The following is a 25599-nucleotide window of genomic DNA, read 5'->3' on the forward strand; positions in this document are numbered from 1 at the left end:
TGGCAGCCCTGCTGGACTTAGAATTTTTTTTTCACAAATGTCATTATAAATTTAACTGGGAGCCGATGCGGAAATGTATAAATTGGGGATTCCCCTTTCTTCAAACTTACCTAAGTCCGTGGTGTAATTATTTGCCTGCAAAAGCAAAACTCCGAGAGGAGCTGGTGTATTTCACAAGTGATTGTCTTTAACCGGCACTTTAGAACGTAATCGTCTTTTTATGCTTTTCGTTTTTCTACGAAATAAACAACACTCAAGTAAAACCTTCAAAAACCGAGTGTAATTGAACAATTTTTTTTTGTTTTATGGCAATAAACCAATTTTTCTTATTTTTTTTCTGTTTCAGATTGCTGTTGCATGTGCCCTAGCTGGTAGTCGAGTGCCTAATGAAGCGAGTAGGCAGTCGGGGCTTGACAGGTTCGAAACCCTAATGTCACTTTGGCCGCCTACTGGGGTTTTTAACCAAAAATCACAAAAAAATGCACTTTTTCGAAACATTTATTTGGGCATTATATACTTCGTTAAGAACATTTTTCGCTCTGGTTTAGCCTAACATATATGTACGTCAATGTCAGCTTGAGATTTTGTTTGCGTTCAACTCAATTTTGATTTTGTTGTTCTATTTTTTAATTGGTAAACATAAAATGTAATTTCTTAATTCATTAATGTTTGTTTTCCCTAATCTATGGGAACGAATTATTGAACTAGTCCTAAATATTATCGAATTTGTGTTTATGTATATCAAGTATTTTTTGTATGCATAACATGATTTGTTTGAGAGTTTCCCTTTTTAATATATATTTTTCAAAAATATACATGGGCATAAAACTAAAGTATAGTACTGAACTTAGCGAATCGTTTTCGTTTGATAGACATTATTTAATACAAACTCATTCAGCAGCGAATGTTACATAGGATTCCAGATTAATATTGTAATACTTTTACCAATTTCGTGGACCTTTTTAAGTTTTGCTGCAACACTTAACTGCCATTGCACAATTATAACCTGTATTTAGTTGCTTTTTGCATTTTTTTTTTACAATTTAACAGTATACCGCTTTAATGCTGAACCAATATTTTGAACATTCTTTTGCTATTTTGGCAGTGGTAATAAACTTTTAAACGTTAACAAATAAAGAGGCCCGGAGCTGGCAGCGAACATTAATAAAGAATAACGCAGGAAAATGATAAACATAAATGTAAACATGAGTCGGTATGCCAAGAGTCTAGTTTCCCATCGATCCGACAGCCGTTGCCGCAGCATCTCCTCCCCATTCAACTAGATACTGGACCTGTCCGTTTCCCATGCGGCGCTTGGCTCGAATTGCAAACGGTTCACCAGCATCTATTCGATTAATGGCGCCGCCGAAGTACTTGTTCACCGACTGCTTCAGATCCATTATGGAATGTCCTGGGGCTGCAATACCATTGCTGCTGCTGGTGGTTGCCGTAGAGCTGGTTGAGTTCCGGCGGCTCTGGTTGGGAGAAAGCTTTTGCGGCCGCTGGCGTAGGAGGCGTCCGTGCGTTGGCTTTCCCATTGGCGGCGCCGGTGGCTGCAGATCTTTGGCATAGAGAGGAAGATAGTGGCTGGGTATGGGATTGATGGTGGTGGTGCTGATGACCTGGTTAATGAAAAAAAAATACATTAAATATTGCCACAGCTTATGTTTTAGATTTCTACCTCAATGGCCGTTGTCAGGCGGCGGGTGCGACGCCTGCGCACTTCCTGATTGGGTCCTATTGTTATGTCTTTGGCACTCAGTCTTCGCTTAATTGTGCGCACCATGCGCGGTTGCTCCTTGGAGGTGCCTTTAAGCTTGAAAATGGTGTTGATAATCCCATTCATCCCAACTCCAGCTCCCATACCGATGCTTCGTCCCTGCAACGCTTTTTTTGGAGTGGCCATGAGGAACGGATTGTTGCGCCCCAGAAAGTTGGCCGGTGGGGGTATGATGAGGTCCAGCGAACTGGTTCCCCGACTGCTGCTTGAGTTCTCATCGGATGATAGATCACAGTGGTTGCGGCTGTTGTCATAGCGCTTGGACAAACGGAAAGCTTTGCGTTTGCGACTACTGTTAGCGTCCAGCAGCGGTGGAATGGGTGCTGGCAGTTTACCGGGATCGCCATCATTAGCATTGTCGTCGGCGAGGTCCAGAGCGCTCGCCTCGATGTGTTCCGACTGCTTTTGCTTTAGGAGCAGATCATCTTGCTCATCCACCTTTTGGCTAGCTTGCTTCTTTGCCTTTTCGATGATTTGCTTGATGGGGATCTCGTCCTCGCTCGTTTCAACTTGCTCATCTTCATCCGTGTTGAACTCATACACGTCTTTCGGAGCTCTTTTCAGAGGCTCTCGGTGATTTTCAACGGACTCCTCGGGAAAGAGAATTAATTTGAACTCTTTTATCAGTAACTCATCGGAAAGTTCCTCGTGTGGCTCTAGGAACACTTTGGGAGTGAGTGGAGGGCCACTGTGCCGCAGAGCATAGAAAGCAGGCGCTCTTTTAAACTCTCTGCCACAAACAAATCTCTCCGAGTTGTCTTTTAGGGTTAACTTGATACGCTCCATCAGTGCCGTCTCCGGCATTGTGCGCCACTGATCACAGATAGGCAACTGGTGGCGCTGTTCGAGTATGAAGGGCCAAATGTCCTTCAACAGATGGTGGTACTTCTGGTGCTGATGTTTGCGCAGATTGTACAGGGCAATGTGGAGTACATCCACCCAGTTTATCTGCAGACGTCGAACAAACTCCTCGCCTTTGTTGCACACTGTACAGCAGAATACAAAAAACCTGAAAAATAGGTTACTTAACGCTTTTAATTTTATAAACATATCTCAAATCTTACATGTCGCCGCGCAACAACTTTCTCTTAAAGTTCTGCATGCATTGGGTGTGGAACCAGTTGCGACACTTACAGCACTGCAGCATATTTTGATCGAATTTCCCAGGCTTGCCGCAGTAGCAGTAAATCTGCTCCTCGTTAACCCGATGCTTCTCATCCCAGCTGAGCTTATCCGCCTGTGGGCCAAATGAGATTAGTTACCCAATTCCCTGGTTTAGAAACTAAGTATACTCACATGGTAGGGTAACTGTTGGCAAATTCCTACAGGCTTAGTAATCTCGTGGTTTACCGGGTGCTGCATTTTCATTGGTTTTGCGCAGCGCTTGCAGCTCCAAATTCCACTACCGGTAACGATTTCCATAGTGCACCCACGATGATAGCCACGTCCACAACGCTCGCATATTTCTACCACATCTTCGATGTCTGCTCGCTTGCAGGCCACGCACATGGGTCCTGTGGTGGAGGTATTTGAAGTATCCGAACTTGAGCCAGCTCCCCCGCCACCGGTTAGTGAACTTCCGCCGCCCAATTTGCGTAATTTATCCGGTTCGCACCATTGCTCTGACTGATCATCAAAGCGGATAAGAAACTGATGGCTCGTCTGCTCAATTATGGTGCCCAGGTAAAACCTACCATCGCTGCACTTAATGAAGACGTCCTCCTGCAGGGCATATGTGACCGCCGGCGGAGGAGCAGTAACTGGTGGCGGTGGCGGAGATGGAGGAGTTGGAGGCGCGGGTGGTGCTGATTCGATGGCCTTGAAGCTAGGCTTCAGTTGGCTGACGGCCTTAAGTAGCGATTCCGTGGCTAGTAGCGGAGGGGAGGGTGAATTCTTTCCAGGTGAACTTATAGTCTCAGGGGTAGTTGGTGGAGTCTGGGGCGTTGTGGTGGTAGAATCCGGCTCATCCACAATTACTATGGCCGCTGAGGTGGTCGTGCCCCCACCATAGCTGCTGCTGGAAACAGAACTACTGCTGCAGCTGCTACTATCAGCTGTGCTACTGTCGATCAGGGGCAAAATAGCCTTGTGCTGAATAGCCGGTATGATGGGCGACGGTTGCTGAGCCGTGGTCAGCGATGAATTTAGAGCGGCGGGCGATTCCGCATAGTGGTTATTGATGCAAATATTGATGCGGTCCAGCACCACGGTGGAAGGCGGCGAAGAGGAGTTGCTCACGGGGACCAGAGGCGGCGGCTGCAGTTGCTTGGCATTTCCACTGGCCGCCATCAGGTTAAGTTGACCAGCTGTTTGGCTACCGGCACTAGGCAAATAGTAAGACTGAACGGGCGCATAAATGGAGTGCGGATCCTGTGGCGATTTGTTCAGACTGTAGACACTCGGCGCCGTCGAGATAATCCGTATATTGTTAGCCTTAAAAGGACTGGAGCTTGTTGCCGCCTGTTGCTTCGTTGGAGTAACCTGCTGGGCAAAGCTGTTGGTGATCTGGATAGTGCTGGGATGTGAGGCCTGTGTCCCGGAGGTGGCATAGTAACGTTTTGCTACCGTTGCGGGTCCTCCGTTGGGTGGCAGGATTTGATAGGTGGTGGTCATCCATTGCGGCTGCTGGCCAGATTGCTGTGGCAAGTAGCCGTATGAGGTGGTCGTGGCAGGAGTTGTTCCAGATGCGGCAGCACTCGGCTGCTGCATAAACGAATGTGCCACGTTTTGTGGCGGATGATCGTGTTGCAAATGATAATGGTTGTTCATCATTGCGGCGGTGTGTGCGTTTTGGTAGGTGCTTGATTACCTGAATCTTCACAAGCGCAGTCTTTTATTAAAATCAAGAACCTTTAGTTCAATTTGCCGGCTTTTGTTGGCTCGTTTTTAATAGGTTTCTTGATGGTTTTTCGCTGATTAACACGAGCTCATTAATCTGGCGCCTTTTTCGTCGAATTTGTTGTTGCCCCGCTTACACACACACGTACACTTTTGCAAGATGTATGGACTTAAGAGCGGGCCCTTTTGTATTCTATGTGTCTTCCACATTCGTACTTTTCCACACGCACCACGGCACTTCTTATTTCGGGAGCCGATTTCCCCACCTTTCAGTGTATTTCGATTCGTGCATTAAATTAGCATTGTGCTCAAATTAATTAGGGTGTCGGCTTTAGGCGTCGCTGTCCCAAGTTCATCCTTAACACCAGCGAAAATGCACAAAACAAATCACTTGAAAATTAATTTGTGTCAGCCATTTTTCAACATATGCCCACCAGTGTGACCGCGGAAAATCGCAAAAAAATATATAATACTGGAAAATACTGGAAACAACTTAAATAATTGCGACGATTTAGAATTTTGGTTAAGCAACAATTTAATAATTTCTATTTATATTTGTGTATAATAAAAATACTTGGATAATATTTGAATACATAATAAGGAATATATAAATATATATATAAATAATACAACAATTTAAGAAAAATAGTATTGTTTTTATGCATATACAAAAAAAAACTTAACTCAAATGTTTTTTTTTATATTAATGAACAATTTTTGAAACTTGTTGCCTTCGTTATAATGTTATATCATCCACACTCGACCAAGTAGAATATACTGAGTGAAAGCCTCCTAACCTTCCTTTTTTAATACAACCGTTATAATACCGACCCGAACCTTTTAACAAATCTATAAGTAGCTAGTAGCTACATTAGATTGAATAAAAATGTAGACATATAAAACTAAATTACAGACATTTGAATAGAGAAGTTGCGCGCTAGAAAATACTAGAAAAATACCAGAAGAGCCAAGCAGACATTGAAAAGGTATAAATAGCAGCGAATTATAGTTCGGTAGGTTTTTTCCAAACTGGTCACGCTACGAGCAAAAGCAATTTTATTTCACGGAAATTTCATTAGGTTTTCACTTGTGAATAAATCGCGGAAAAACGCTTAAAAAACATACAAATTATAGAAAATAAATCGGTAAAGAACGAGAGTTAAGTGCAAAAAGCAAATTAAACGAGTTAAATACGTTTTTTACACCGCAAAAGCCGAACGAATTGCAAATTTGTTAAGGTAGGTAATCGGAGCAGGAGAAGAAGAACTAGAGCTCCATTTGTGCAAATTGCTGGCTTGAATGACGCATTTGGCTGTAATTTAAACTATTCGATTTGAGCTGCAACTTTCACATCAAATTGTATCCATATGTACCTTTTACATATTTGTATGTATATTGTACCTGCACACGCACACTGCTTCTCATACACACCAATACATATACGTGGAAAAGTGAACTGTGAACTGGAAAAGGAGCGTGTGTGTTAGTGTGCTGTGAATTCATTCATTACTCCTTTCCAGGCTGCTGGTCACTATATGTCCAGGTCGCGTTCATCCGCCAAAGCCGTGCAGTTTAAGCACGAATCGGAGGAAGAGGAGGACGACGAGGAAGAGCAACTGCCAGGCAGGAGGATGCACTCGTTCGGGGACGCTGGCGCCATTGGAAGTGGGGTGCCGGCCTTTTTGGCGAAGTTGTGGCGCCTGGTGGACGACGGCGATACCAATCGCTTGATCTGCTGGACCAAGGTAATTTTACGACGCCATATTGTTTATTTACCTTTCCAGGGACCCCCCTCTAACTATTTACCGCTAATCAGCATGGCAACAATGACGTTGCTTGCAGGTGTCTCAAACTCTCTTTCTCAGATGTCTCTCTTTGTTGTTGCTAGGTCTGTGTCGCAACGCACGTATGCAGACCACCATGTTATTGTTGTTGTTGTTGTTGTTGTTGTTTATGCTATTTGCATGCGTACGTGCGTGAACTTTGAAAAATTTTCCATCTCCAGCCGTCAATCGAAAAATTTCCCTTGGTCATTCGGTTTTTCATTTAAGATAAGAGTAATTGGTTCTCACTTTTGGTTTCATCACACTCTTAGCAAAGAGTGTACTGATAAGCGTAGCATTCCAAAACCTTTTATAGTAAAAATAATACGGTTTTGAACAAAATAATAGTATATGAAAAGAAAAAAATAATAAGTCATAAGTAACTATTATTGTTCTTGAACAATTTAAGAAAACCTCCATTGTTCAAGTAATGCTTTATTTTCCCGAAAATAATTCATCCATTGCTCTTATATTAGGCATTACCATTATCTTGACACTTGCTGTAATTTTGCTCTTCGGATCAAAATTAGCTTAATTATATACGAACGTATGTTACATCAAACGTAAACTCTTATCGTTTCCATTTTGCGGCTTACCGCGAATAATTTTGTGGCAACCACATATCAGCATGACTCTCATATCGCTTCCGTTTTTTGCTTTATTTTTTGTAGGATGGCCAAAGTTTTGTTATACAAAATCAGGCTCAATTCGCAAAGGAATTGCTGCCCCTAAACTACAAGCACAACAACATGGCCAGCTTCATTAGGCAATTGAATATGTGTAAGTAAAGTGCATTAAAATATCTCACTTTAAACATCTTCTAAAATGCTTTTTTTTATGAACAGATGGATTTCACAAGATCACCTCCATTGACAACGGAGGGCTACGTTTCGATCGCGATGAGATTGAGTTTTCACATCCATTCTTTAAGCGAAACTCTCCATATTTACTAGACCAAATTAAAAGGAAAATATCGAACAACAAAAATGGAGACGATAAGAGTGCGCTAAAGCAGGAGGCCGTGTCCAAGATACTCAGTGATGTTAAGGTGATGCGTGGTCGCCAAGATAATCTGGATTCACGCTTCTCCGCCATGAAGCAGGAAAACGAGGTGCTGTGGCGCGAGATTGCTAGCCTGCGTCAGAAGCACGCAAAGCAGCAGCAGATAGTCAACAAACTGATCCAGTTCCTAATCTCTATCGTGCAACCATCGCGCAACATGTCTGGGGTTAAGCGTCATATGCAGTTAATGATCAATGATACTCCCGAGAACGATCGCGCACGCACAACCAGCGAGACAGAAAGTGAGGGTGGCGGCGGCCCAGTCATCCACGAGCTTAGCGAGGAGCTGCTCGACGAGGTGATGAATCCCTCGCCGGTTGGCTACGCTACAGCATCGCAGTACGATCAGGAAAGCGTCTCCCCTCTGGCTGTTGAGCGACCGCGTTCAAATATAAGCGTTAGTTCGCACAATGTTGATTATTCGAATCAGAGTGTCGAAGACTTACTGCTCCAGGGCAACGGCGCTCCTGGTAGTAATATTTTGGTTGGCGGTGCCGCTTCTCCGCTGGCATCCAGTGTAAGTCAATCGCCGGCCCAGCAAGTTGTCTACACGGTTACGGAGGCCCCCGATTCTCATGTTCAGGAAATGCCCAATAGTCCGCCGTTTAACGAAGAGCAGAACGTGCTTACCACGCCTATGGTACGAGAGCAAGAGCAAAAGCGTCAGCAGCTTAAGGAGAAGAACAAGCTGCGAAGACAAGCAGGAGATGTTACAATCGATAATGGCGAGATTCTGGTGGAAGGTGTTTCATCAAAGGTGCAGCGTGCGGGCTCTCAGATTAATGCGCAATCTAACACAATTGTCCAACCAATAATGATTAAGTCTGAGCCGGAGAACAACTCTGGACTGATTGATCTAATGACTCCCTCAAACTCTGATCTATACAATGTAAACTTCATCAGTCAAGACATGCCCACGGACATTTTTGAAGTAAGAAGCTTAAAAAACACTTAAAAATGGTTGCTTATTGTTTTTTTTTTTTTATAAACCTTTTAGGATTCTTCTTTGATTCCCGCTGGCGTGGATGAGGCAGCAAAGTTGGATCAGCAACAAAAGTTTGGACAATCGACTGTAAACAGCGGCAAGTTTGCTAGCAACTTTGATGTGCCTAGCAACAGTACTATGCTGGATGCTGATCAGGCTTCGACTTCCAAGGCGGCGGCCAAGGCACAAGCAACGGAGGATGAGGCAATGGCTGTAGCCAAATACACGGGCAACGAGAACGGATCTACGCGAGATCCCAACAACGGCCAACTTCTTAGAATGCCTTCAGTGTTAGTAGACAAGAAGACTTCAAATCCAAGCAAGACAAGCCATAATCAAGAAGCAAATTCTTACTGTTGCAGTGATGATCTCCACGGACATTTGGACAGCATGCAAGATGAGCTGGAAACACTGAAGGATTTGCTACGGGGCGACGGGGTGGCCATTGATCAGAACATGCTTTTGGGTGTAAGTATCAATAATATATTTATTTTTTATTGGATTAGCTGTCCGTTTGTCCGAACAAAGGCTTATTTTACATACGTTCTATTTACATGATCAGGCGCCTGGCAGGACGCCCATTTTTCAGTTGACCGAGGACGAGCTGCTTCTAAAGGTCAGCGCAAAACGTCCACAAATGCTAGGCTTTCGTGTCAAAAAATGTCCTAACTGAACCAACTAACAATATGGTTTATTTGTATACTTTACAGCTCTTCAATGACTCGGATTTAATGGACAACTATGGCCTATCTTTTCCCAATGACAGCATAAGCAGTGAAAAGAAAGGTGGGTTCGGATATTTATATGAGTCTGACGGACGAAATTAACTAATTTGATATGTGCAGCGCCAAGTGGCTCAGAATTGATTTCGTATCAGCCCATGTATGATCTTTCCGACATTCTGGATACGGACGATGGAAACAAAGATCAGGAGGCCGGCACTCGCCAGCTGCAGACGCAGAGCTCTGTCTTAAATACGCCACGTCATGAGTTGTAACTTATATTAAGTAGTAGCAGCTAAGGCGATTATCTGGCGAACAAACTGTTTTTAGTATATATGTAATGGAATCAATCTTACATGTTAATTTTCTTCACTCTGTCTAACCTTTTAGTTGATTCTTACTATAATTATATTATTAATCACCATAATCATATTAATGATGCTGTATATGCCTTACGCACTATATATATGATATATAGACTAACCAGTTCTTGTTGTAGAAAGACTCGAAGAATCAGTTAATTTTTAGATGTATTTTGTATCTGGGGATTTTGCGAGCCTCGGGCTCAGGTCGAAGATTTTTAGTTTGCACTAACCGATCGAGAAGAATAAATGCTGTTCAGATCGTAGACGATTTAAGATCGCACGCTATAGGGTATACGTTTTACATACTACTTTTATTAATCGATAATAAATTGTTTTAAGCTGCGTTGAGCTGCAAATGAAGGCGACCGTTGTTCTTTTCTGTGAACTTATGAAATACCAATGGATACCTTATTTTGTGCATAATTTATTTTGGATCATTGTTGATACAACTGAATAGATATGGACACATATCGACTCATCCTAATACAAATTAACTTAGGAGAGCTTAGCCTAGAACGCAGATATACAAATTATATGTAAGTTTAAAAATACATAAAATGAGTGTTCATCTGGGCGTGTTTTAGTGCGTTGTTTATTACTAAAGTGACTAATAGAAAATTGTACGTATAGAATAGCGATTCTTTAGCACTCGTCCTTGTATTTGGCGTCCTTCAGAATGCTTGCGAACTCGAACTTAACACGCTCTCTCTCCGATCTCGGCATGCTGCGAAGTGTGTCCACCAGCGAAAGGCAGTAAAGCTCGATGGGATCACTGTAGGGAGTCGTCACTGGGGCCTGAAGCGGCGCTTCGGGAGCCTTACGCTTGAAGGGATTGCTAAGAAAGTCGCTGGGTAACGTGCGCCTTACGGCCGCCTGCTTGTAAATAGGTTCAATAGTAACCTCTCCGTTGGAGAGCGAGCTATTCTTAATCGGTTTCTGCTCCGGGGGTTGCTGCTGGGAATGCATTTCCTGGTCGTAACCATTTCCCATGACAACCATGGGCGTGAGCAGGGGTGAGGACGCTGGCGAACTGGGGTGGTCATGTTCGTGGCTGTGATTGCTATTACTTGTGCCGTTTAGTGTTGACTGCAAGGATAGTTCCTGCTTCCGCTCCTCCATGACCAGCTGTAACTCCGGTACAATCTCGTTGTCGTCGCTATTGGAGCCATCCTCACTGTTGTCCAGCTCGATAATGTCGTAGCCCTCAGAGGCGTCGATTTTCAGATGCTCCGGATCGGGATACAGGAAGCTATTGCTGTCGTTGTCACTTCCTCCTCCATTCTGAGGAGCCACATAGCTCTGGGACTTCTTGACATTGTAGGTTTGGGCCGTATTCTGCAGAAAGGATAAATCTTCCGTAAAGCGTCGTTTACGTACATTCGGATTTGCCTGGCCAGTCTCGATTGCCTTAACCTCTTGCAGATAGTTGTAACGTATGTTCTTCCATTTGGTCTGCAGAAATCGAGCTGTAAATTGGGCAACGCAGAAAATAGGGTGGTTTTATGGACACAATCTACGCAGTGGATATATTGAAATATACTTACAGGAGGCGCCCAGTTCGTTGGCTATGCGATCCCATATGTCCACACGAACAGGATTGCGACGATAATGCGGATGGCTTACGTCGTATATTGCCGGATTAGCTCGAACAAGCTTTATCAAGCGATCGTCTGCCAGAAAGGATTTGTGGGAAAAATCGTTAAAATCTGTTTTTGTTTCGGTCTTGGGTTCTACGTTTCTTCGCAGCAGAATTAGCAACCCCTAAGCACAGAAGACACATCCTTTGCTGTGGGGGTTGATTCTGCGAGCCCCGGTTACTCTGATTCTATTGTGTACCATAGCAAACCGAAGGAAACTTACCGAACTCGGGTCCTGTGGTCTCGCGCTCAGCGTAGTAACGCTGCATCTTCTCCGATTTGGTACTTATGTCCTGATTTCCGCTCCTCCTGCTCATTTCTTTTTACGTTTCTAATTGCTTCTTATAGTTTTGACAGTCAGGTTTCCATAGGCGGATGATTTTTTTTTTTTTTAAGTGTTCTTCAAGACTCCGCTCGCTGGGAATTCTAAAAGTTTATTTTGCTGCGACCGATTTACCGTTCGACTCTCCTGCTTTCTCTTCGTTTTGGTTTTACGCGCTCTGCGCAGACTCAAATCGGCTGGTCTTAGCGCTTGGCAATTTTTAGTGCCTTATTTTTCTGCAAATCGATTGTGCACGAAAAAGATATCGATGGCAATAATACCGTAAGGTGGCAGCGCTCCATTATTGGCGGGTAACTTACAAATTTCTCAGAATAAATTGTTTGAACTTTCCAAATTTGTATGTTTCTTGGAACTTTTATATTTCAAAAATGTTGCATATATCTTTATTCATTTTTCACTTTTTTCTTCTTTTAATTATTTTGTTGAATAACAAGTTTTAGGCTCTTAAATGTTCAAATTGTTTATCTTTCACCAATACAACAGGTGTCTTTTATAAACATTTCATAATTCATTTCCCAAAACCAAAATAAAACAAGACATTTAACATGGAGCGCTTATTTATTTAGAAAAAATACTTTTTGATAAAAACAATACAAACAATTAACAAAAGACAGTGAGAGTGGAGCTTCTAGGCTCCCTTAACAAAAGCACCGGCGAATAGGATATTCTTCTTGTTCCAAATGACGTAGAGGAAGGGACGGTCAGCTTGGAACTGCAGTGGGAAAGTCATCATGCGCGTCATCATGATCATGCCGGTGGCAGCTGCTGCCTCCGTTCCCTCCTCGTTGACCTCAATGGTGGCTTTGTGCAGCACCTTGGACACAAAGATGCCCTCGGGGGACTCCAAGAGATTGTTGAATTCGGCTTCATCCGAAAACATTTTTGTGATGCCCAGCTAAAAGTAAAAAATAAACAAGTACTAAGTAAATAACTAATGAGGTCATAGCCGCTTAAAGGTTTCGGATCGATAAGATATGACATATGAGGTGTGTCACATCCGACTGCAACTAAAGTTCTGAAATTTTATTGACTTGTGTGGCTGATACATGATCTTTAACACGAACCGCAGCCTGCCACTACGATACGGCTACCCATTTTGGTTATCTGAGACACCTTAGCGTCGATAAGCTACTAAAAATAATTCCTACATCAAACGAGGAAATTTTTAAGATAAGAAGTTAATAAATATTTTTCAGGGGGCGGTTTGCAGTGCTGCAACGTGTCGATAAAATGGAATATTACCATGTTTTATTATGGGCTACTGCTAATTATAGCTTCTTGTTTAACCTTAACCACCCTACTTGACTAATAAGGAAGGCATTTCTCATTAAACGCGGTCAAGGAACTGTGCCGAATTATGTAAAAGGGAAAGTTGACCATGAATTGAGCTTTTGTCAAAACGGGTGTAGGCATAAGGGAATTCCTCTGTTAAGTTGTTTGGCTAATTCTTAATTCCAAACTTTATTAAAAGCTTCGTCCTTACCTGCTTCAGTTTTTCGGCCAATTCCAGGGAATAATCCACCTTGAACTTAGGGAACTTTACATTAACCTCCTCCACGGTCATTTTGTCGGCCAGATCCACCAAGTTAACAGTCTTGAGCTTTTCAGCCAGGTCGAAAATTCCCGTACGCTCCTGCGGCAGCAGAACGAACATGGAAAGATCCGAGTCCTTGTATGGCATTTCTAGGGCTGTGCAACCGAGGTCCTCGAAGTAGCCATAGTTGAACTTGGCCTTTTGGTTCATGAAGTTGAGCTTAACCTGTTCTTCATCGCTCACCCAAAAGTCATCTTCCAGAGTACGCTCCTCATTGAACTTATGCTCCCAGCTGCCCTTAAAGTGAAGGGCATTGAGCAGGACCAGTCGGGTGTTGTCCGAGAAAGAATCCGAGCTGACTAGTTCTGTGATCTTACCCTGCGTCTTGGCATTTACCCAAGCATTGATGGCCTGGGCGGCGGCATCGCTGAGAGCAAAGTTAATGGACTCCGCCTCAGAATGATACTGTTCCTTAATGGCAGCTTGATATTCTGGTTTCAACTGCTTGCCCTCCTGAACGTACAGCTTGTTGGCCACCCGCAAAAGGTTGCTATTACGATATTTTTCCAGGACGAACTGGAAAGTCTGCGCCACCTCTGGCGGAAAGTTGGACACAAAGTGCAAAGTCTTTGCAATCTCGTCGGCGGTTTCTCCCTGTGATCCAGCAAAAGCCAGGGCGATGCAGGTTTGAATCGAAAAGGGTGAGAAGACTACGTTTTCCTTGAGACCACCAGCGGCCAAAAGCTGAAACAGTTCCGTGGTAAAACGGGCGCCTCCACGCGCAAATTCCAAATTGAAGTCAAACATATTGACGGACTAAGAGATTGTGGGTGTGATGCGTAATTGCGGAATTACGTGTACGTGTTTTCTGGTCTGCTGTCTACACCGGAATGCCTTAAATGCCGTTCGGGGCCACAAAAAAAGTGAAAAGCAACCATTTAGCAGAGCCGGCGGATGAGTCACATTCAAAACATCATCAAAACAATCGACCTGAAGAAGTGGCGTCACCATTTCCTTCCCCCTTGGTGGTTTTCCCAGGATTACTGTATATATGTTAGTGTACTCGGCCTCGGGATAATTATATGTGGCCTATATGGAAATAGTTTTTTTAGTTTTCATGCGAAAATATTGTTTATTCAATTTGTTTATTATGTTCGTAATTAAGCGTCGTCGATTGACGGCGTTTGTGGAACGCTAGAATTGAAACATAAATTTCGGCATATTTGTTATATGCAATTAAATCAAACATTTATTTTAAAATCATCATTTCACAGGTGTTGAAATGATATGTAAATCAACCAAAAGAACTTTAACAATATAATTATTCTGAAATTAAATTTATAATTCACACATGTATATTGTGACCCAACCATTGGCGCCCAAAAATATTCATATTAAAATACCATAAAATACTAAAACTACTCCTGCATTAGCGTGAGAACAATAGGGGGACTCCAATATTTTTTTTAGCGCGACTTCACTGATAAAGGTTAAATGTTCTGAAAATTAAAAAAATCGAATTTAACAACTAACAATAAGCAGGTGGCATTTACCAAAAAGAAATATAGCAAAAGTTAAGCAATGTATGAAAACGGCCTCCAAGTTATCGAATATCGATTCCGATAGGAAAAATACCAGACCGATTAATGTGCAACCCTGGCTATTCTTGCCGTCGCACGCAACCCACCCCGCTTCCCGCTCACCCACAAGCCATTATTTTCCGAGTTTCATCCGCAGCCACAGTGCAAAATAGGTTTATCAATTTAATTTAAGTGTTAAAGTAGTTATAAAGTGTTTTTTAAGTTGCGCACTCGATCGAGGCCATCCTGCATGGATGTGTACATGTGTTCGCCGATCGAACGGAGTTCTTGCTTTTAGTTGTTGTGATTTTCGCGTGACATTTGCGTACGAAAATCTTTTTGGGAACGGACGAAGGTGAGTTGCGACCGCAGATCGTTATGCCATTCTCGTTTCGAAATGGGGTTACGGAATGATAGGGAATGGAATCCGTGGATCTGGGTCCTTGAACCCCCTGCAATGCACGGAACCTGAATTGCACACTGCAGCTGCATTTTATCAGATTTCACCAAAACAGAAAACATAAAACAACCCAACAACGAAGACGATGTCGACCGTAAGAACCAGAAAAGTGCAACAAGGAGTGGTTGGTTGGTTGGCATCGCATCAACTAAACGAACCCTTCTACCCGCTGCCTGTCACAATTTGATTTAGGCCGTTGTCGTCGCTTCAGTCGCAATTCTATATACACCATTTGCATTTTGCATTTACATGCGCTGCATGCAGTTGCAACTTGTTTACTCACAATCGCGGCACAAAGAAACACCTCCAGGCCCTTTGTGCGGCCAAGGAAAACATTGTATACATATGTGAATGCCTGTCTCATTCTGGTTTCTTCTTCTATCCTTGCAGCTGCGGTCGCTGGTTAATCGGGAGTCGTAAAGGTTACAGCTCCTAAAATGCAACACAACGTTCATGCCGCCCGGCCAGCGCCTCACATTCGAGCGGCCCACCATCACAGCCACAGTCATAGCCATGCCCACATGCACCTCCATCCCGGGATGGAGCAGCACCTGGGCCCTAGCTTGCAGCAGCAACAGCCCCCTCAGCAGCCTCCACATCGCGACCATCTACATGCACGGTAAGGAATCGGTGTCAGGGATAATTAAATTTTTGGGGTTCAATGAGCAGCTAAAGGTTTATTCACCATTCAAAAGGGAATGGATCATAGGAAAAGGATACGCCTACCCGATCCATAAAGATTTCCTCAAACATCCCCTTGTGTCACTTGAAACCCAGTGTAAAAGAAAGGGTTTACCTGAAAAAGGTCACTCTCCTACGTTTATAAGAACTTACATATCGTCGTAAAATATATACATTTTATTCTGTTCAGAAGTTATTTCTGAAGATTTCTATCAGTTGAAAGTGAAAGGAGATATGTTATTAGTATGGGAGGGTATTTCTTAAACTTTGATCATTGAATCTCATAAAAAACTTTCTAGGAAATAGGATTCCAGAAAAGAAATAACTTTTCCTTTGCGTAGTTGGATCTCGCCAAAGGGATACCCACAACTTGTTTGAGTTGGATCTCAAGCAAAAAAAAAGGCAGCTTCTTGGCTCAGTTGGATCTCAGAGAGGTTCCAGCCAGCTTGTCTGGGCTTTATGCGTTGCGGCAATTATGTTAATTCCTGTCACTGACAATCGGTGTGAGACTCATCATCCCATTTTCTCAACTCATAAATTATAATTTCAGTGGCTCTTTGTTCTTTCGCGCTCAGCATGACTTCCGCTTGATGATAACGGGTTTGCCCTGCCGACTGCGCTGCAATTATCCTTGACGTTCGCGAGGATCCTTCGGCTCGGCCTCTATAACTTCAGGCTCCTCGTATTGTCTTCGATCATATGTTTTTCCAAAACTCTCACTGAACTTCTCATCCAGTTCCGCCATCAGTTGCGTTTTGCCTACCGCTCGGATCGGGTCGCACAAGAACATACCGGCGGTTGGAAAAAAACTTGAAGTTCACTGTCAATCGGAGATTCTAACGTACTTTTGCGTACGATTTCCCAACGATCATGAAACAGTTTCATCAGTGCGAAGTGAGAGGTGAAATATGCAAAAAGATTGTAGCCAAAGAAATGAAATTAGGATTCAATATCGCATAGAGATACAGTGAACTTTTTGAGATGGGAACTCGTATATCTTTCAATGATTATCTCTTTAAAATAATAAATTTAATCTTTTTATCTTAAGAATTTGAAAGTGAGTGGTGAAAAAATTCAAGTTATTAGTGAGAAGTAATATGTAGTGTCTTTACCGTTTAATAGTTAACTTTCCTTCTTACCGTCGCTTAAGTAAGATAAAAGAAGGGAAATGTAATGTAACACAAAAGATAAAGACAAGCAAATCTTACTGGAGGGAGTTGAAAGACTTAAAAGATTATAAACAATTGCTATTGGAAGATAGTGCCCGCCAACAAAAAGACGTGATTCAATTAATTAGCTTTACCTTCTTACCTAGGACATTTTTATCGCATATCAACTGATCCTAATCACAAATTGCCCATATCAATGTTAATTTGAAGGCTTGTTCCCGTACTGATTTAGCGATTATAAATTGCCGAAAATATTTCTTCGTCTTGTGAAATATGCTAGGCTGTAGGTAAATGCGTTTGAGTGCTGTCCTACCCTCGATTGGGAGGGGAGTGGGATTGAGGAGAAGGGTAGGAGCAGGAGCAGGGTGTCGCAGTAGGTGCGTCTCAATTGAAACTGACAGTTGGCGAAAAATGACACGATGCGTAAGAGAATGCGGCTTTTGTGCTTTGTTAGGATTTTGCCTATTGTTCAGCATTGCCGCTGTTGTCTGCGATTCCGCAGGAACAACAACATACATGGCGAAGGGGAGGAGAAAGAATCTTCTAGGACCTCGGCTCATTGGTGTTTTTGTTTTTTCCGTGCGCCAGTCGATGTACACTTTTGTCTCGATGGCCTCTATAATCCTCTTGGCGTGTATTGTTTGCTGATATAACCGCAGAAGCCAGCGCATCCGCCCCGGGAGCTTTTACTTGTGGCCATCGATTAACCAATTTGAGTGCTCTCTCCTTCGTTTTGCAGTCTGAATCATCACCATCTCCACGCTCAGCAGCAGCAGACGCCATCGAATCAAGCCACCGCTGTCGCTGCGGCTGGGGCTGCCTATCATCACGGCAACATCAACAGCAACAGCAGCAACAATATCTCCAGCAACAACAACCAGATGCAGAAGATCCGCCAACAGCACCAGCACTTGAGCGGCAGTAACGGCATCCTTGGTAACCAGCCTCCTGGACCGCCGCCCCAGGGTTTCAATCCTCTTGCTGGAAATCCGGCTGCCCTTGCCTACAACCAACTGCCTCCGCATCCGTCGCACCACATGGCCGCCCATCTGGGCAGCTATGCCGCTCCACCGCCCCACTATTACATGAGCCAGGCGAAGCCCTCAAAATATAACCAATATGCCAACAATGCCAACAGTAACACCGGTAGCAATAACAATGCTAACAACTATTACCCCAAAGGCCATACTGCAGAATACGTATAGGAATCAAAAGGTCGTTGTTCCAGCATTGGTGCAAGAGGTGAACTCAGTGGCCGAACCGCAAGTGTCTACCACAACCGCCACCACCAATAACTCCAGCAACACTACCAACAATACAGTCAAAGCAAGCGATCCTGCAAACCAAGAGAACGCATCTCAGGAACAGGAGTCAGCAGAGGAGCCAGTTTCTTTAGCGGACGACTGCAGTAGCACGGAGCATATTGATGCATCTGGGACACTCCCCAATGAGGACACGATGAGCTCAGGACGTGGTGGCGGCAAGGATAAGACTCCAATGTGCCTGGTCAATGAGTTGGCCAGGTACAACAAGATCAGTCATCAATATCGATTGACTGGAGAAAGAGGCCCGGCCCACTGCAAGACATTCACGGTGACTCTGATGCTGGGCGATGAGGAGTACTCAGCGGATGGTTTCAAGATCAAGAAGGCACAGCATTTGGCTGCCAGCAAGGCCATCGAGGATACAACGTACAAGCATCCACCGCCTAAGATCCGGCGCAGCGATGACGGACCGTTGCGCACCCATATTACCCCGACTGTGGAGTTAAATGCCCTAGCCATGAAGTTGGGTCAGCGTACTTTTTATCTGCTGGACCCAACTCAGATACCTCCCTCGGATTCCATGGTGCCGCCAGAGTTTGCAGGAGCTCATTTACTAACAGCACCCGGGCCGGGTATGCCGCAACAACCCCCACCACCTCCTTACGGTATGCGACAGAGGCTTGGCAATGGTTTCGTGCCCATCCCATCGCCGCCAATGCATCCGCATTTCTATCATGGTTCTGGACAGCGACCCTTTCCCCCGAAGTTCATATCACGCTTTGCGATTCCTCCGCCACTTGGTGGTCATGTGCATCACGGACCGAATGGTCCATTTCCACCTGTACCTACGCCTCCCAGCAAAATTACCTTGTTTGTAGGCAAACAAAAGTTTGTGGGCGTCGGGCGAACACTGCAACAGGCCAAACATGATGCGGCAGCCAGAGCATTGCAAGTCCTCAAGACACAAGCTATTTCCGCATCCGATGAGGCACTTGAGGACTCGATAGACGAGGGCGACAAAAAGTCGCCCATCTCACAGGTGCATGAGATCGGGATCAAGCGCAACATGACCGTGCATTTTAAGGTGTTACGCGAGGAGGGACCAGCGCACATGAAGAACTTCATTACGGCCTGCATTGTGGGCTCTATTGTCACTGAGGGTGAAGGCAATGGGAAGAAGGTTTCGAAGAAACGGGCTGCGGAAAAAATGCTCACCGAGTTGCAGAAACTGCCGCCCCTTACACCCACGAAGCAGACACCTCTAAAGAGGATTAAGGTGAAGACTCCCGGCAAAAATGGAGCCTCAACAAGAGAAGGTTCGGTTGTGCCGGGCATTGAAGGTCCGGCGCAAATGGGAAAACCGGAGAGACGCAAGCGTCTCAATCCGCCTAAGGAAAAGATGGTAGACCTGGACGATGCGGATAACCCTATTACAAAATTAATTCAACTACAGCAGACGCGCAAGGAGAAGGAGCCAATCTTCGAACTGATAGCCAAGAATGGCAACGAAACCGCTCGGCGGCGGGAGTTCGTCATGGAGGTTTCCGCTAGTGGGAGCACGGCCCGTGGTACAGGCAATAGCAAGAAACTAGCTAAACGAAATGCGGCCCAGGGTAAGTTAAAAATGCTAAACAAAAAGTTCTGCAAACCCTTAATAAACCCAAATTTTATATTTAGCTCTTTTCGAATTGCTGGAAGCAGTTGAATTCAACCCAAGCAACGAAACACAGTCATCGGAAGAAAGCAGCACTTCAGCAACAATGTCTGCTGTTACAGCGCCCGCAGTGGAGGCAACTGCAGAAAGTGAAGTGCCCATGGTATCAACGCCAGTCGGTCCAATGCCAGGTATTTTAATACTGCGCCAGAACAAAAAACGTAAGCTTAAATCACTTTTAATATTAAACACAATATAAGCTAATAGTTTTTAACAATTACAGCAGCAAAAAAGAGAGATCAAGTAGTAGTTGTGAAAGCTAATGTGGATACTAAAGAAGATGAGACCTCTAAGGCGGTAATAGTCGCAGCTGAGGAGAATAACACTACCAATGGCAGCTCTGGCGATACTAGCAACACCAGCAGTGGTGATTCCCAAGCTACAGAGGTGGCCAGTGAAAGTGCTCTTAATACTTCCACCGGCAGCAATACAAGTGGTGTAAGCAGCAACAGCAGCAATGTAGGTGGCAACACAGACAATAGCAATAGCAACCCTGCCGATAGCAGAAGCAGTAGTGGCAGCAATACCGTCAACAGCAACAGCAGCACAGAAAGCAGCAACAACAGCACAAGCAACACAACACAAAGTGCTGGAGTGCACATGAAAGAGCAGCTTTTGTATCTCAGTAAACTCCTAGACTTTGAGGTAAGCTATAGAAAAAGAAAAATTAAAAAAGATTTCCCAAGACTCTAAGTATAATTTTATTGCAGGTCAACTTCTCTGACTACCCCAAGGGCAATCACAAAGAGTTCCTGACCATTGTTACACTCTCCACGAATCCACCACAGATCTGCCATGGCGTTGGCAAGAGTTCCGATGAGTCGCAAAACGATGCGGCAAGTAATGCCTTGAAAATCCTCAGCAAACTGGGCCTTAACAATGCCATGAAATAACGCGTAAACCGTTGAAAAATCCTTAAACCCCATATTAACTGCAATTTTTGTTGTTGCACATATGCAAGTTAAAAGCAAACAAAAAAAAAAAAACAAAAAACAATTGAAATACCCGTCCACAAAGCAAACCTTAACAAAATCCAAAAACCAAGCTGTGTGCAAATTCAAAAAAAGAAGAAAAAAAAAAACGTGAAAAAAGTAAGAGAAGCAATGCAAAAAACAGTACTTTTTGAAATAGCAAATTATTAGTTAATACCTATTTATTTATTTATGTGCAAGTTGTGCAAACTGGTGTTATTATTTTATTTATTTGTTGAGAATTGAATCGAACTGATTGTAACCGAAGTTGAACAGAGGCGAACACTTAACAGAGCCGCATAATTGTTAATCCAAAACGAGAAATGAACAATAACTAGACTTAATGAGAAACCAACAAATTCATGAATGAACATATGCAAATGTTTGCAGTATCTAAACTTAAGATTAAAGCTGAAGTTGAAAGCTCAATAACCACTTGAATTGAATTGATGAACAAAGGACTATTGATACCTCTTAGCTGCATGCGGCAATCGCTTTCAAAAATAAATACAAAATTTCTGAGCACCACGAACGGTGCAGGACAAAATTCGAAGGATATCCCATATCAGCGGATATACCAGGCCGTCAGAGATGAAAATGGAAACAAATTTTTGATTTATTTTTCAAAGCAAGACAACCATTAACCGCTTGTGGTCATATGCTTGATGAAACTCGTCGAATAATGAATCTATTATATACGTATACTATATTTAAGTGTTAAGCATAAGCATCGGCGGATGTCGAAGAATCGTATACCCCATGAATGGTCGATTTCCCAAACTTTCAGCAAATAATTCAATTTCACAAACGACAAAGAGTTTTGCAAAATTGAACGCAAAGTTTGCTGGATTTTGGAGATTGACAGGACATGGTAACAAGGCGTTCGTTCGTACGCGTCGAGACCTACAAATATAAAATACAATTTACATAATCGTTATAATTATATTTATGGATGTTTAATAAGCCATTTTTGTAAATGTTCAGCTTTTGGCCAGTGTGCATGCTAAAAGCTGAACATCCTTATGAATAATGAATCGTGTTGTTTAATCTGTCATGTTTTGTCCTCATATTTCTTGATCGTTTTTGAATCCGTTTTATGTTAGTTATGTTTATGTCATGTACCACACCCACAACCATTACAAACTGTCACACACATCCTTTGAAATTTCGAGTACAATAGTTTTTAAATACTTTTGCCCTAAAACAGCACCAGTTGATTAAGCGTTAAGTTGCGTTATGTAAAATGTATTTTGTCTAAGCAATCGCGTCGGCCACAATGTGCATGATTGCTTCGCGATTCGCAATTCGCAATATCGCGATCCCTAGCCTAAGCTTAAGCCCCAGCGAACTGTAACCGTTGAAATTGAAGTCAAACCCAGTATTAAATGTATAGATTAGGGCAGCTATCAGTAACTCCCATAATAACAAAAGACTCACAGATATCGTGCACATTGTTTGCGCCACACAAATTGTTCATTTTGTCAGAAGATTTTGCAGACCCAATTACGATACGATATTCATAATAATCGTAATCATTATATTTATTGTGGGAGCAAAGTAGTCGGTGTCTGCTTTTGCAAAATCTTCACAAAATTGATTGAAATTATTAATCTTAATGGGAGATGTATTCGCAGTAACAACAAAGCGTGAAGAATCTGTTCATTAACACCAAATAAAGGCATACGAGTCAAGATGGAAGAACACATTTATTAGTCTTAAGCCTACCCCCCACACACTCAATAAGTTTTGTCTATCTGTAATGTGACACTTAAGCATGTTATATCATAAAAAAAAACCATAAAGAACCCTTAATGAAACTATGTAAAATGTAATTATACGAATAAAAAGTGAAATAAAGTTGAAACACGGTGTGTTTGTTTAGTTTTTGGGGAAACCAATTTTATACATTCATTTGCATATAAACACCAACGATATTTTTTATTGACATCCCATCGGTATTAAAAACTATGATTTATTTGAACATAAATTAATTTATGGTCCCACCTTTCCTGCCCGACCCTACGTTGAAAATATTTGTGACAGGTGGTGGTATAATATGTAATACCATCAGGAAACCCCAAACAGCTCCGTTACATAAAATATCATAAAAATTAGGGAAAATTATATTTCCTAAATTCACAATCAAAATGCTGGCAATAAAGGGGTGAGAGGCGGCCATAAACTTATAAATACATAAACGATTGTTAATTTGGCAAAAACACAAAAACACCATTTCGCAATCCCAAAATCACGAACTGTAAACGTTTTTAATGCCCAAATCAGATTATGATGTGCCGACAGCTCTGGCTGACTAATCGATGACAAATGTTTATGCAAAATGGTCTAGGCTAAAAATCATAAAAGACATTGATTTCCATTCAAAATTTAAGAAGAATTTAACATTTTTTTAATAATATTTTAAGCTTGGAAACGTATACTTTAGAAAGATAGCACATATTGTAAGATGATAATATGTTGAGAGGATTATATTGGTTGGGCGACAGTAATTTTGAACTTGTATGTTCTTGTTACTTAAAAGTTAACTTGTAACTTATAAATTCTATAATTAGTAGATCTCAGCTTTAAGTTTAAGTATATTCAGTTGTCCATATCGTTGCCCCATTTAATCCAATCTTATAAAGTGTCCGATGGGATAGGCCCTAGTGCAGCTCCATCACTTTCTCCGATGGCATTTGGCTAGTTTTTGTGGCAATCGTGCGATTAAAACAAAAAGAAAAAAATATATACAAAAAAAAAAAACGTGTGGCCGGCAAATGCATAATAAAAACATAAAATTAAATTAATGCTTGCTTGCACATCAGCCAGATCCAACGAATCCAATGCTTTCCGGCAAAATCAAAGCGATTCCGAAGCCCATCTCACTGCCCCACCATTTGCATATGCATTTCTCTCGGAGGGCTTTGGGGATATATTTTTTGGGAATCCAATATACAGAGTACGAGGAGGGGCGAGAGCAATTTTGTGTGCCTCTCGCCACTGATTAATTTATGGCGCTGATAATAATCCGGCAGAGGTACGGAATAGTAGCGTGTGATTATGAAATTTGGCTTGCCAAAAGAAATCAATAATATGAGCGGTGGAAAGAAATGGGGACGCTGAGGTAGAAACAAGATACCCGTACCGCCGAGATGAGTGGAAATTAACATGTGTTTGTCAGACGCCGTTTGCCGGCATCTTCGGCTTCATCTGCATATATAGTATCTGTTGATGTGATGTAATAGGCGTTTGATTATTTTGATTTTTTAGTTTTTTGGGTTTGGTTTTGGTTGGGTCTCAAGTTTTTATTTGGAATTGTTCCCCCCGGCTACGGAAATGGAGCTTCACACACAAACTTTTGGCCGAAGTAATTAACCAAATCAATGCAAGTAATTTGATTTAGAAATGCCTGCCTCCTCCAATCAGGCATTTTGCTTACATCACAATTTTAAAGTTCAAAACCCTAAACCCTAATTTATATAAATTGAAAGCGATATTCGGGAACTTTTTTCTTGAAATGAAAGTGAAACTTGTCTGTTCACAGCATTCGATTAGCTCATAGGTGTGTGTGTATGTGCGTGTGTTAATTTTGATTTATACGAATAATTTTGGAAACATTTTGAGTAATGCGATGTTTGACATGCGTTTAGAAGCAACGCCCATCAGTCTTCGCCTTCACATGGACTCTCTGTGGGAATGGCTTCTCCACTTGCCTTATTTGCATGCTAAGCCCACTGTTTAAGCGGAAAACAAATGATTGGAGCCAACTAATGATGATTACCACTGTTCCACTGTTCCAATGCTCCCAGTGGTTACTAGCTTGGTGGTCAGCGATTGCGTGCTCTGGCGATTCGAAAATTTGTCTATGAATGCTTTTCCCCCCACCTGCCGGCTGGTAATCAAATTAAAGTCTCGATGAATGAATCGATGGTTTTCGGTTTGATGGAAGCCTTCCTCCGCAGATTTAATGCGATCGGATTTGCATTTAATTAACGTCGTCTATTGGAGAATAACTCCATCTGGCCAAATCCAAATGGCTGCACATAGAAATATTGGTTAGCTTTTCAGATGAAAAGAAATTACAATTTTAAACTCAACTTTATGGATTCAAATTAATATCTTTGAATTTTTGATAGGGGGTTTAATAGTTCGTCTGCATCAGTAATGGGTCCCTCTATAAAAATTTGACTGTCAAGTCTTAAATATCGATTTTGATATGATTTCGTTCTGCCATATATCATTTACACTTTTTGTCTCTTGGAATAAATTGGGTATTAGTATAAATTTATTGCCAATGAAAGAGCTTAGGAACAAGTTACTTCCAAAGCAAAAACAAAAACCAATCGATCATCTATTAAGCACATTTTTTTTATAGAACAAACACATTTATCTTAGCCCGAACGAGCATAATTACAGGTCAAGCGGTTATTCCCATTTTATATTAATAAAGATATCTTCTTGGACGTCGATTTATTGGGATATATCACGTGCGATGACCATTGAAAATAGAAGCATTTAATCTGAAGTTTCCATTGGCTTAGCCAAGTATATCGTGCTCTTGGCCATTGGGCTAGCAAATTCGGTTTTAATAATAGTTTCAGCCGGCAAATATTTTCTTGACAGCCCCACGATAACCAACAATTAAAGGCAGGCCAAATGATGATGTGCAGACT

The 25599-nt window shown here is 42.5% G+C and overlaps 5 protein-coding genes across 8 annotated transcripts; 2 read left to right on the forward strand and 3 right to left on the reverse strand.

The window, feature by feature from the left end:
* Positions 1-482: 482 nt before the first annotated feature.
* LOC108112663 (polycomb protein Pcl) lies at positions 483-5072 on the reverse strand. Its single transcript, XM_017222797.2, has 4 exons — positions 3077-5072; positions 2845-3017; positions 1682-2789; positions 483-1622 (listed from the first exon to the last, which is right to left on the reverse strand). The coding sequence occupies exons 1-4, from the start codon at positions 4550-4552 to the stop codon at positions 1227-1229; spliced, it is 3153 nt and encodes a 1050-aa protein (XP_017078286.1). The 5' UTR covers positions 4553-5072; the 3' UTR covers positions 483-1226.
* Positions 5073-5628: 556 nt separating this feature from the next.
* Positions 5629-9935, forward strand: LOC108113056 (heat shock factor protein). Of its 4 annotated transcripts, XM_017223488.1 has the most exons (9): positions 5629-5856; positions 6139-6363; positions 7113-7221; positions 7287-8434; positions 8501-8778; positions 8851-8956; positions 9051-9104; positions 9199-9274; positions 9334-9935. In XM_017223488.1, the coding sequence occupies exons 2-9, from the start codon at positions 6154-6156 to the stop codon at positions 9483-9485; spliced, it is 2133 nt and encodes a 710-aa protein (XP_017078977.1). In that variant the 5' UTR covers positions 5629-5856; positions 6139-6153; the 3' UTR covers positions 9486-9935. The 4 variants fall into 4 exon arrangements, with proteins under 4 accessions (XP_017078977.1, XP_017078975.1, XP_017078978.1 ...); XM_017223486.1 differs by having other exon boundaries at positions 8501-8956; XM_017223489.1 differs by lacking the exon at positions 9051-9104.
* A 44-nt stretch (positions 9936-9979) lies between these two features.
* On the reverse strand, positions 9980-11729 carry LOC108113058. The gene is made up of 3 exons (XM_017223490.2): positions 11436-11729; positions 11120-11245; positions 9980-11041 (listed from the first exon to the last, which is right to left on the reverse strand). The coding sequence occupies exons 1-3, from the start codon at positions 11527-11529 to the stop codon at positions 10218-10220; spliced, it is 1044 nt and encodes a 347-aa protein (XP_017078979.1). The 5' UTR covers positions 11530-11729; the 3' UTR covers positions 9980-10217.
* A 365-nt stretch (positions 11730-12094) lies between these two features.
* On the reverse strand, positions 12095-14069 carry LOC108113324 (leukocyte elastase inhibitor). Its single transcript, XM_017223880.2, has 2 exons — positions 13039-14069; positions 12095-12450 (listed from the first exon to the last, which is right to left on the reverse strand). The coding sequence occupies exons 1-2, from the start codon at positions 13894-13896 to the stop codon at positions 12184-12186; spliced, it is 1125 nt and encodes a 374-aa protein (XP_017079369.1). The 5' UTR covers positions 13897-14069; the 3' UTR covers positions 12095-12183.
* A 722-nt stretch (positions 14070-14791) lies between these two features.
* LOC108112973 (maternal effect protein staufen) lies at positions 14792-22793 on the forward strand. The gene is given in 7 exon segments (XM_017223379.2): positions 14792-15024; positions 15520-15748; positions 17719-18151; positions 18153-19857; positions 19922-20119; positions 20182-20603; positions 20669-22793. Coding segments are annotated over 6 exon segments (3123 nt in total). The 5' UTR covers positions 14792-15024; positions 15520-15566; the 3' UTR covers positions 20852-22793.
* Positions 22794-25599: the final 2806 nt, after the last annotated feature.

Source organism: Drosophila eugracilis, unplaced genomic scaffold (assembly GCF_018153835.1).
Source record: "Drosophila eugracilis isolate 14026-0451.02 unplaced genomic scaffold, ASM1815383v1 contig_90, whole genome shotgun sequence".
NCBI classification, from domain to species: domain Eukaryota; kingdom Metazoa; phylum Arthropoda; class Insecta; order Diptera; family Drosophilidae; genus Drosophila; species Drosophila eugracilis.

Coding starts and splice junctions, on each gene's coding strand:
- LOC108112663 (XM_017222797.2), bottom strand. CDS start 4,552: ATGATGAACAACCATTATCATTTGCAACACGATCATCCGCCACAAAAC. Junction 2,790..2,844: donor AAGTTGTTGCGCGGCGACAT/GTAAGATTTGAG, acceptor CCTATTTTTCAG/GTTTTTTGTATTCTGCTGTA. Junction 1,623..1,681: donor GCCTGACAACGGCCATTGAG/GTAGAAATCTAA, acceptor TTCATTAACCAG/GTCATCAGCACCACCACCAT.
- LOC108113056 (XM_017223486.1), top strand. CDS start 6,154: ATGTCCAGGTCGCGTTCATCCGCCAAAGCCGTGCAGTTTAAGCACGAA. Junction 7,222..7,286: donor CATTAGGCAATTGAATATGT/GTAAGTAAAGTG, acceptor TTTTATGAACAG/ATGGATTTCACAAGATCACC. Junction 8,957..9,050: donor ATCAGAACATGCTTTTGGGT/GTAAGTATCAAT, acceptor TTACATGATCAG/GCGCCTGGCAGGACGCCCAT.
- LOC108113058 (XM_017223490.2), bottom strand. CDS start 11,529: ATGAGCAGGAGGAGCGGAAATCAGGACATAAGTACCAAATCGGAGAAG. Junction 11,246..11,435: donor GACCACAGGACCCGAGTTCG/GTAAGTTTCCTT, acceptor CCTTTCTGGCAG/ACGATCGCTTGATAAAGCTT. Junction 11,042..11,119: donor CAACGAACTGGGCGCCTCCT/GTAAGTATATTT, acceptor CCCAATTTACAG/CTCGATTTCTGCAGACCAAA.
- LOC108113324 (XM_017223880.2), bottom strand. CDS start 13,896: ATGTTTGACTTCAATTTGGAATTTGCGCGTGGAGGCGCCCGTTTTACC. Junction 12,451..13,038: donor TGGCCGAAAAACTGAAGCAG/GTAAGGACGAAG, acceptor TTTTACTTTTAG/CTGGGCATCACAAAAATGTT.